The 11,943-nt window shown below is 39.6% G+C and overlaps 1 protein-coding gene across 1 annotated transcript in view; it reads left to right on the forward strand.

Moving 5' to 3' along the window:
- The window catches only part of NCBP3 (nuclear cap binding subunit 3), a 29,730-nt gene that overhangs the window by 11,940 nt on the left and 5,847 nt on the right, over positions 1-11,943 (forward strand). Inside the window, exons 5-11 of the mRNA XM_015562438.1 lie at positions 3,341-3,466; positions 5,236-5,364; positions 5,591-5,664; positions 6,583-6,695; positions 8,972-9,004; positions 9,563-9,666; positions 11,418-11,706. Of these exons, the coding sequence (XP_015417924.1) occupies positions 3,341-3,466; positions 5,236-5,364; positions 5,591-5,664; positions 6,583-6,695; positions 8,972-9,004; positions 9,563-9,666; positions 11,418-11,706 (868 nt within the window). The remainder of the gene's footprint in view (positions 1-3,340; positions 3,467-5,235; positions 5,365-5,590; positions 5,665-6,582; positions 6,696-8,971; positions 9,005-9,562; positions 9,667-11,417; positions 11,707-11,943) is intronic.

Consider the following 11,943-nt stretch of genomic DNA (forward strand, 5'->3'; position numbering starts at 1 on the left):
ATATTATATTTAATATATATATTTAATTTTCACCTAGGGATATGTTTTAATGATTTTAGAGAGAGAGAAAGGGGTGGGGGGGGGGAGAGATATCACATCGATCAGCTGCCTCTTGTATGTGCCCCAACTGGGAAGCAACCCTGCAAACCTACAGCGTAGGTATGTGCCCTGACTGGGGATCAAACTTGTAACTTTTTGGTGTACAAAAAATAAAAGCCATCAGCATTTTTGATGAGCTTATATACTCTGAACTGTACCCTTTTCTTCATTAGATATTTCACAAACAACTCATGTTCACCAAAGAAAACTTGGAAAGGAGAGTAAGAAGAAACGTTGCCTACAATCTATCACCAAACCCAGTCATTGTCAACATTTTGTGTATTTCCTTCTAATCTTTTCTGTATGCAGATTTTATTTTTGTTTTTCCTTTTCACTTGAGAATCTGCCATTTGCATTTCCATGCCATTGTACAGCCTGATGCAAGTCTTTTAGATTCTTGCATTTATTCTTCTACCTTTGTCTTTAGTAATTTACCCTTTGTCTGTCTCCCATATGTGTTATTTGGCAGATTGTTCTCACCCAAGCTTTGCTGCCTTCTCTTTCCTGGGAATCACCTCTCATATTCTGAGTAACTATATTTAATGTCTTATAAATTTTTTCAACATTCCAGTGTGAGGCCATAGGATTGGCTTCTTTTTCTCTGGATTTTCAGAAATCTACTTTCCTATTCCCTGTCTTTCATTGTTTTCTTTCCTGTTAAAAAAAAAAGCAAGGTAATGCCCTCACCACCTTGCTGGTAGTCAGCACTCAGTAAATGGCCAGTTCTCATTCCCTCATCCATCTGTTCACTGCCATCTCAGCAGTTAGCCCTTCCTCACTGATTGGGCACAAATGTAGGCTCCTGCTTTGTTTTATTTTAAGCAGCGACATTGTCAGCAAGGTGAGGAAGTACTGAGCACTCTCCTTTGGCAATCTTCCATCAGATTTTGAGCTTAACAAGGTTTCCATCTCTAGTGGGTCTTGTCACAGTCGGTTTGGTTCTCTTTTGAGAATGAACTTTCCTTCCAGCTCATTGAAACGTTTGTCTTTGTAGTGATAATGGCTTTTGTATCTATACCTTTTTCTTTTGAACAGGACTGTTCATTGCCCATTTCTAGATGTGTACACCCTTCTCTGTACATTAAAATAAAGCCCCGCCAGCGTGGCTCAGTGGTTGAGCATCACCATATGAACCAGGAGGTCACAGTTCGATTCCCAGTCAGGGCACATGCCTGGTTGCAGGCTCGATCCCTAGTGGGGGGCGTGTAGGAGGCAGCTGATCAACGATTCTCTCTCATCATTGATGTTTCTATCTCTCTCTTCCTCTCCCTTCCTCTCTCTCAAAATATCAATTTAAAAAAATTTTAAATAAAGACAATCTGAGGCCAGAAGTTTTATTCCTTACCATCTTTTGTTTTTAAGCTATTTCTGCAGGATTGTGTTTTTTTTTTAATAAAAGCATTATGTTAGAACAGTGCTGTGATGCTCTTGGTATTTATTTTTGTCGGTTCTTTTGGTATTTATTTATTTATTGCTTGTCTTATTTATGATTAAACCCTGTTATCAGGTCAACAAGTCTTCCACAGGTATTTTCCTGGTCCGTTTTCTCTGCCGTTTCCAGAAGCTCTCCCTGTTGTTTGTTCCCGCTCTACTTCCCACGGGACCTTTTTCATCCACACTCACGGCTCCAGGAACTGAAAAGGCTGCTGGTCTGACTCCTTCATCACCTGGATGTCCATTGTGAATACCTGTCTCATTTGGGCCTTTGTTCACTGTTGCACCTCTGGTCACTAATAAGGATTTCCTGAGTCACAGGTCTTAATGGTATCTCCATCTTCATTATCTGGGTGGCAGGAAGGCATCAGCTGATTTACCAGGTAGTCTGGACGCACCTACATGGGCTCCCCTTAAACCTTTTACTCTTCAAAATGACAAAACAAACATCTTTGTGTGAGCTACTGTGTGAACCCACATGACGAGTAACTGCCTAAAGGGCACGTGCTAAATTACATTTATAATAGACACTTCCAGTTGGTCCTTCAGAGTGGCTGTGCCACTCCACAGTCCCACCAGCAGAGGGAGGGGCTCTTTCTCCACACTACCAACAACTGATTGTAAAATACATAAATTAAAAAAAATTCTAGTAATTGAGAAGTGGCATCTTGTTTTTGTATGTGTGTTTCTGACTGTGAGGTCAGCCATCTTTTCATATATTGATTGTATTTCCTGTTGTGTGACTTGTCTACTCATGGTCTTTGCCTGTTTTATTTTAAGCGTCATTTTCTCAGTATTTGTAGGGTGTCCTTACTCTACTGTCCTTCTTTGCTTTACATCCAGGGGCAGCCTCTCTTCTTTTTCAGAAACGGCTGAGCTGTTTCATAGTTTTCTTTGATAAATATTTAAAAACTGGTGACCCTGTGCACGGATTCGTGCACATTGAAAGGAAATTAATTAGAAGGTGGCTGGCAGGGCGGGACTGGGTGAGATGGGCTGGACACACCCTGGAGCCAACCTCTCGTGGTCCCTCCCTGGTGTCTGTGGAGTGAGCAGGGTCCCTCTGGCAGGTGGGGTCCCTTGGCCTGGTGTGCAGGGATGGCCGAAACCTGCTCTGACATCCCCCAAGGGGTCCTGGAGTGCGACAGGGCACTCTGCAAAGTTGCTGTCGTACAGGGTGTGGAACGCAAACGCAAGTTTGCGTTCAGGCCCGACAGTGCCCCAGCAACAACATAACCCACAGCTGAAGGTGAAATCGTGCAGTGCCGTGAGGAACTGGGCTCCCTCCTCTCTGATTTCGGGGTGTGTCATTTGAGAACCTCTGCTGCCAAGTCACTACAGCTTGGCAGCTCCTGCGTTGAGCATCTGCCCCCTGGTGGTCAGTGCGTGTCATAACGACTGGATGGTTGGGTCGGCCGGTCTGCCCGTTGCTTAGGCTTTTTTATATATATAGATTTTAGAATCAGCTTGCCTAGTTTAATGAAAAAGCCTATTGAATTTGGTATTGTTTTTAATTATTGCAGGTTAATTTGGGGAGAGGTATTGTGTATTTTATCAACATTAATTGTTTAATCCTTTTCAGCCAAAAACCTGTTGTGAATTAAATAATTGATTTAATGCTGTTTGGTCTGTGATAAAAAAGCAAAATAGTGTACCTTGCTGTCATCTATCATTTTCTTTTAAAATAAATGTCATCTCTTTCAGCATATTTGTTTTCTAAACACGTTACCTGAACTGTGTAATAGGGAGGAATGTGCAGTAGTTGGTGGGAAAATTCTGTCATCTTTTTTGTGTCCTGTGTTTTTAGCAATCCCCAAAGTGAGACTGGAGACGATCTACATTTGCGGAGTAGATGAGATGAGTACCCAGGATATCTTTTCCTATTTTAAAGAATACCCTCCGGCTCACATTGAATGGCTGGATGATACCTCCTGTAAGTACACCAAGTTTTCTGTTGAATACGTTTTTGCTTATGATTTTGAAATTGTTCTTGCCACCTCAGGTGGTGAATGATTATGGCCCAGACTATTTGTCTGTGCCTAACCTCTGCCCTTAGCGTAGAAGAGAAAGAAAATCCCCGTTGATGAGAACCAGATACATTAACCAGTCTACCAAGTTATACCCCGTGAGTATTTAAGCCAGACCAGGGCTTATAAAGCTGGTTGCTGGCGTCTGAGCCCAGTGTACATGATTAAGGCCTCTTTAACTCCCACGATTTCCCAACAAAGGGGTGGATCCCGCTGTGTAGACTTGAGCTGAGGGCTGCGTTTTCAGGGCTTTAGACTTTGTCATTGCAACTTGCCATACAATGGATTATCCAGGGGCTGGCTCTGCCTCAGTGTCTCTAACCTAGAACTCTATCAGAATCCCTGTCACTTTACCAGACCTCTCATCTCTGCTTGCTTTGGACTGTTTTCTGGAATTTCACCTGCTTGCACTAACCTGTGAGCTGTTTAACTTGTGAGCCAACTGTAATTTTTAACTCGCCTCCCCACTCCAAGTCTGTTCTGATTCTGGTGACCGCGCTACTGGCTTCTTGTCTTGACTCACTTCTAGCCTGGCTTCACTTACTGCTAGCTTGCTGGCCTACCAGGTTGTGCCTGTATAGCAGCCTGGTTTTTCTGGTTGCTTTCTTTAAAAGATATTGATTCAGCGTTTTCATTGAAATAAGAAACATGACAGAATAAACTATTTTTCTCCTGTTTTCTTTTTCCTTAACTTAAATTTTCCAAATCAGGGTTGCCAAACCTTTTTAAAAAAGGGCTGGGTTGTAAATGTTTTAGGCTTTGCAGATCGTATAGTCTCTGTCATTTATTCAGCTCTGCTAAAATAGCATGAAAGCAGCCATCGACAGTATGTAGTTGAATGAGCCTGGCTATTTTCTATAGAACTTTATTTTTCAAAAACAGGCAGTGGATGTGTAATTTATTTTACATTAATTTTACCTAAATAAATCAGGTACAAATATAAACAAATAAATGACAGATGATGGGCTGAATTTGACCTGCAGGTTTTAGTTTGCTAACCACTGCTCTAAGTCATTAAAACTGGGTAAGGGATATTGCAGTTGGAGGGACCCTTAGAATTATCCAGTTCAGCTACCTCATATTGTGCATCAGAAACTGAGAAACAGAGAAGGTAAATTGCCCCAAGGCCACATGGCGTGTCGGTAACAAAGGTGAGAGTCTTATACCTCAACTCTGAGATATAAATGCAGCAAATTAAGTTAGTTGCTACAAAGCCAAGTGTCTGTTATGTCTCCATTGTATATATCCGTGATGGTACCATCATCAGTGGGTGGACATCATATAAAAGCATATCTGGATGATAAGGAAGAGCATAGGGCTTCCCTGAAGGGGCAGTGGTATAGAGGACAATCCACATTTATTTGATAATTATCATCATCATCCTCATCAAGAACTAACACATAGCACTGTGTGCCAGGCAGTTTTATTATATAAATACTTTTTTGTGGAATCTTTAATCATTATTTTGTGGAACACAGTTGGGGAATGCAGCTCAAGGTCAATTTCATCAAAGAAGTTTTACTACTACTTCCTATTCTTTTCATTCGTTGGTTTGTATATTTATTGCTCTCAATCTGTACTTAAATGAGGTTTAGCAATGAATATGATGCAATTTCTGCTCTTAGGAAACAACCATTTGGATGTGATATAATGTTTTATTTTAATTTTATTTTAGGTAATGTGGTTTGGCTGGATGAAATGACAGCCACACGAGCCCTTATCAATATGAGCTCTCTGCCAGACCTGGATAAGATAAGAAGCAGGGATGCCAATGAGGACAAGTCATCTGAGAAAAGCAAAAAAGGTAACTGAACACACAGGAGGGACTTTTGGGCTGAATGTCCTATTATTTACTCAGTTGGTTTGGGTTTCTGTGCACAGTGTTACATAGTAGCTCATCACTAGTTATTTCTGAAATAGGCTTTGATGGTTTAGATCATTAGTAAATACATGGGAAAATAATCGAACTTTTAAATGATATGAGATGGAGTTATGTTAAAGTTCATCTTGTCCCTCACATTCAATTTTAGACAAACAGGATGACAGTTCAGAAGATGAGGCTGAAGAAGGAGAAGTTGAAGATGAAAACTCAAGTGATGTAGAGGTTAGTAATAGGGAAAAGATATATATATGTAAGGTTTCATTGTAAAAAACTGCCTGCTATGTTTTTATTTAAGGCTTAAAGACTTAGTAAGTTGCGTTCTTCCTCTGGCTCTCACCATTAGACTTCCTGAGGGTGCACCAGACCCTTGGTTTTTTTGTGTGTTTTTTTAAAAATATATATTTTATTGATTTTTTACAGAGAGGAAGGGAGAGGGAGAGAGAGTTAGAAACATCGATGGGAGAGAAACATGGATCAGCTGCCTCCTGCACACTCCCTACTGGGGATGTGCCCGCAACCAAGGTACATGCCCTTGACTGGAATCGAACGTCGGCAGGCCGACGTTCTATCCACTGAGCCAAACCAGTTAGGGCCAGACCCTTGGTTTTTAAGTTTGTGTGACTGTAATGAATGATTGATCTTGAGATCTTAGAATAGTACTCACACTTCTGTAAGAGAAAATGATTTTGTTAAGAAATAGTTTGAAGTGTTACCTAATAAGTAAAATTAGGAAAAAGCAAGAAATGGCATATTTCCTAATAGATTATGTACTACTGTTGGAAAAATTAAAGTGTATTCATATAAAAATATGCATTATATAGCTTTAAGCCAAGCAAAGTGTTTGCTCTCTTGGAGCCTACATTCTAGTGGAGAAGACAGGATACAGATATACAGGTATATAATAGAATGTCAGGCAGGGATAATTGCCATGAGGAGAGTTAAGAAGGGTAAGTGGATAGAGAGAGATGGAAACCATTGTTTGGCAAAGTGGTCAGGGAAGACCTCTGACTTAGAACTGGTGCTGTGATATTGAGAATGTTGTTAAAGGCAGAATGCTTTCTTAATCAACGGTAACTTTGCTACTGAATAAAAGTGAAAATGGCTTTAATTTTTTATATTAAAATGCTCTTTTTTCTTAAGTTGGAAACATTATCTCAGGTAGAAGAAGAGTCTCTGCTAAGAAACGATCTTCGTCCAGCTAATAAACTTGCTAAAGGAAATAAGTTATTCATGAGGTTTGCTACAAAAGGTAAGTATGATATTTGCTATTGATTTTTATTATTAAAATGATTATTGAGTGACATCCTTCTCTTTTGAATCAGAGGTTAGATCAAGTAATCTCAAACTGTAATATTTTGTGCTTATGAAATGATGGCTTGCTGCCCGAGTTGGAATTTCAGACTTTGAAAGTAAATATTAACTATTTGTATTCTTTTGTGATTTCTGGCTAAGTAAGTTATTTTCTGTTAAAACTGGTTTGGCCATGTGCTTTTCAGCCAATGTATCATCTGGACTATGAAAACCTTTTAAATTGTGTATTTTTATTTATCACAGTAATAGCCTGTTGGACATTGTTCATAGTGCCCTTCAGGTCTAATTCTCTAAGGAGTTAGGTCAAGTCTGTAATAATTTGTAAGGCTTTTTATACACAAATGATTTTCAGTGCACATTAAACCCCCACATGGTTTCTTTTTAATTGTTTGACAGTTAATTAGAAATGACCCTTCACTTTTGAATACCTCAATATGTATTCCTGAAGAATGAGGACTTTGTCTTACACAGAGCACACTTATCAAAAAAAAGAAATTTAGCATTAATACACCATAATCCATAATCCACCTTCAGATTTCATTAGTTGTTCCAAGAATTCCCCATTCTGTATATTAAACTGCCTGACACACAGTGAGTGCTGTGTGTAGCAGTTTTTGGTGATGACGACGATGATCATTGTCAAATAAATTTGGACTTTCCTTTTACTACAAAATCCAGAATAATCTGATTAACCGCCCCAACCTGGGGTCCGCTCCAGGCCGTGTTGAAGCACTCCGCGTCTCCTCAGCCTCCCTGGGTCTGGACCTGCTCCTCTGCTTTGTTTTCCTTGACTGAACCATTTCTTAAAGAGATAGGCTCATTATTTTATAGACAACCCTTTGGTTTGGTCTTGTCTCGTGCCTCTTTCTGATTAAGGTTGTGCATTTTAGGCAAGAATACCACAGAAGTGATATTGTGTTGTTTTCAGTGCCTCATATCAGGAGGCACATGATAACTTGTCCCATACCCAGGGATGGTACCGTTTTTTTAAAAATATATATTTTATTGATTTTTTCACAGAGAGGAAGGGAGAGAGATAGAGAGTTAGAAACATCGATGAGAGAGAAACATCGATCAGCTGCCTCCTGCACATCTCCCACTGGGGATGTGACCGCAACCCAGGTACATGCCCTTGACCGGAATCGAACCTGGGACCCTTCAGTCCACAGGCCAACGCTCTATCCACTGAGCCAAACCGGTTTTGGCGAGATGGTACCTTTTATCACTTGGTTAAGGTAATGATCACCAGGTTTCTCTAAACTGTCAAGTTTCTATTTTTCCATTTGTGATTTTAAATTTGTGGAAAGATACTTTGAGATTATGTAAGTAGCCTATTGCTCATCAAGCTTTCATGGAGTAGCTTTCACATCCATTGACTTACTAACTCCATCGTTTCTTTATTAGTTGGCAGTCTGCTATAAGGAAGGCTTTCCCTTTTACCCATTTATTTATTTACTTATTTATATCAGTTTAGACTCATGGAGTTTTATTTTATTCATTGGGCTATCATCCATTGTTATCATTATCTTGATTCACGAATTGTCTTGGATTTGGCCCGTAGAGCTGCTTCCAGCTGTGTGCTTTTGACATGTCCCCATGATTCTTGGACGACTTTCTTTATGGCACACTAAAACATCTTGTTTTTCCAGACCCAACTTGTACTTTCCCTGCCTCTGATCTGGAACCAGCTGTTTCTCCTCTGGCCTGGGTTTTGTAGGGGCACATACTAATCTGTGTGACTGAGTTTACCCATGGCACTGATGCATTCACATGGGGTTGGTCCTTGGCAGTCAGTGCGTGCCCAAAGGGCTGTCCGAGTCCTTTATATGTACATGTGAGCACTGACCACCTTTCTTTCCTATTAATGGACCTTTTAACCTGAAAAAGAGATCTTCTCTGCATTTACTGATTTGAGTGGTTGAGAACATTCTAGATATATGTATGGTACTTTAAGCCATTTTGAGGAAATCACGATAAACTGGAAAAAATAGTTTATCAAATATGTGGAATTATGTATAGTTTGCTTCTTTAATCCCGATTCTGTGTTATTGGTGTATTATCATTCAGAAATGAATATTAGTCCTAGCTGATTTGACTCAGTGAATAGAGTGTTGGCCTGCGGACTGACGGGTCCCGGGTTCGATTCTGGTCATATACCCGGGTTGCAGGCTTGATCCCCAGTGTGGGGCATGCAGGAGGCAGCCGATCAATGATTCTCTCTCATCATTGAAGGAATTCTTAGTAATTCTTGGTGAGTCCAAAAGTATAAAACACAATAGTTAATCTTTTCTTAGTCCCTTAGTTGTTCTGCAGTGGAATGTCAACACCATATGTGGGCTCGAAGGAAGACAAGAGGGAAGAGTGCAAGATTCTTAATGGTGGTGAAAGGTGTGAAAATACAGTAGGGCCTTGACTTAGGAGTGTCCCGACTAACGAGTTTTTCGAGATATGAGCCGTCTCTCGGCCGATTTTTTGCTTTGAGTTGCGAGCTAACATTCGGGTTACAAGCCAGCTTCAGATACCCCACCGCTAGTTGGCGCAGTGAACGTCACAGTGAACGCCACAACATCAGCCCAGCATCCCGTGTCTCACTCGTTCACTTTAATGATTTGACATACGAGTAATTTGAGTTACGAGCTCCGTCACAGAACGAATTAAACTCGTAAGTCAAGGCCCCTTTCTCTTCTCGTCTTTCAGTTTCATTTCAGATGTACCTGACACTTGTCACTGTGTAGTTGAAATTAACCAGTGGGTTTCATGGTCCTTCCTGTTGGTCTTTGATTATGTGCTTATTTTGGCAATGTTGCAGGAAGCGAAGATACCATTCCCGTCGCATTCAGCGGGATGTGATCAAGAAGAGAGCCATGATTGGGGATGATGTTGGCTTGACGTCCTATAAACATCGACATTCCGGTAGTTGCCTGCTCAGCTCTTGGGTAGACACATGTTTGGCTCCCGAAATCATATTTTTATTCTTAATACAGTCTTTTAAGGTTCCAAACTTTATCATCCTCTCTTCCTTGCCCTCACCCTCTGCCAACATATAGGAAAGTAAGTCAAGTCAGAGTTAATTTTAAATTGCCCGTACAAAGAGGTCAAATGGTTTTATAAAAGCTGTTCTAATAAAAAAGCCCAAATATGACATAGGGAAAATGAAAATAAAACTATTCTTAGGAATCTAATTTTTTCTGTTTATATAAAAAACTGCATGAGAAAATTTTTTTAAAAATTTATCAGATGAGCTGATTTTATTGTTCTTTTGTCTGAAAATGAAAATAGGCTGCTATATCTAGTGTTTTATGCTTATTGGCTTGTGCACATGAATGTCTCCAGAAAAATAGGATATCATGACTTGGTATTTTTTTTCTTTTTTCTCTTCTCGTCTTTCTTTCTTTGCTTATTGTAAAAGAATCATTTTCATTATGTTTTATAAAGATTTGTTTTTTATTTTGAACCTAAGTTGTGGGATCTTCCACATGGTTGGTAGAACTAGAACTAAGTCAACATACAAACATGGACTAACACGCATACACATTTATCATTGTAACAAGGACAGGGAGAGTGACATCTGTACATTTTTATTTAATGTATATATAGAAAATTATATGTAAAATTTGCATTTTATGCAGTTACATTTTTCCAATTTCAGTTACATTAAGATATTTAAGATACTTGATCATGTAATCTTTATATTAAAGACATTAAAAAGAGAATTGCCCTTAATTCTAGCACTATAATATACTGACTTTCATTTTACATTTTTCCTATTTCGTTTCATAATATTATAATTTTTGTGAACATATATATATTCTATATTCAGCTTCTTCCACTACTTATATGTGCTTTTTCATGAACTTTAAAGTTACATTACTTCTGGTGATTATGGTTTATAAAGTCACTGTGACCCTTGAAGGAGCAAATACTGAACCTTTGAGAATCTGGTCATACCATTTTGTCAGCTGATCAATATATAACCTTGTCTTTCTGTTTAAAGACACCTTATTTTAATACATACATTTAATACAATACATTTAATACAATCATCAGCATGAATTCACAGTCAACAGCACTATAACTCCTGCCTGAACAAAGCTGATATAATACACATATTTTCCTCTTACGGCACATTACATCCTCCTTGCATTTAGGAACACTAGACAGTTTTGGCATTACTACGTAGTGAAATCACCAACAAACACCACATGACTGAAAGACATGGCACTCACTAGACTGCAGAAAGGACACTCGTTTACAGTGTGAGGTGAGCAAGAAGAAAGAGCACTGTTTGACCTCTGCTGGGAAGATGCGTGTGTGGCGACTCTTACTTTGCCGCTCTGCACGTGTCCGCTAACGACCGTGAAAGCTCTGTGAGCGTTGATTTTGGAGCCAGAAATAAACTAGGCAAAATCAAAAATATAGAATCTGTGAATAATAGCAGTTGACTGTATTTGAGGTAATTTCATAACCCATGGGCTGCTAGATCATACTTGACCTAGCCGTTCTTCTGTTGTAGGTACCAGAATGGCACCAGATTGGCTCTGTTACAGATAATGCGGCAATAAAGTCTTGGGCATGGGAACCCTTTCTTTAAAGAAGTCAGTGAAGTAAATAGAAATTTAGACTTGTCATTGCTTTTCCTAATGTTTTTTGGTTAAATTCCTTAGGACTGGTGAATGTTCCTGAGGAACCCATTGAAGAAGAGGAGGAGGAGGAGGAGGAGGACCAGGACATGGATGCTGACGACAGGGTGGTGGTGGAGTACCATGAGGAGCTCCCGGCTCTCAAGCAGACCCGGGAGCGGAGCTCCTCCAGGAGGTCCAGTGCCAGCAGCTCAGACTCCGATGAAATGGACTATGACCTAGAACTGAAAATGATTTCCACTCCTTCACCAAAGAAAAGCATGAAAATGACTATGTATGCTGATGAAGTGGAATCTCAGTTGAAAAATATTAGGTAAGATTATTTCTCCTTTCTGTCAGTGCTAGCTTTTAATTTGGTTTTAAATACTAATTACTAACTTCATTTTAATTCCTCTTAGTTTTATAATCACTTTATCTGTTCTAATTTTAGTCCTTTGTAGAGTTTGAATAAAAGTGTTTGATTTTTCCTCAAAATATACAAGAAGAGATCCTTGTGCCCTGGCCAGTTTGGCTCAGTGGATAGAACATTGGCCTGTGGACTCACGGGTCC

This window comes from Myotis davidii, unplaced genomic scaffold, assembly GCF_000327345.1.
Source record: "Myotis davidii unplaced genomic scaffold, ASM32734v1 scaffold638, whole genome shotgun sequence".
Lineage (NCBI taxonomy): Eukaryota > Metazoa > Chordata > Mammalia > Chiroptera > Vespertilionidae > Myotis > Myotis davidii.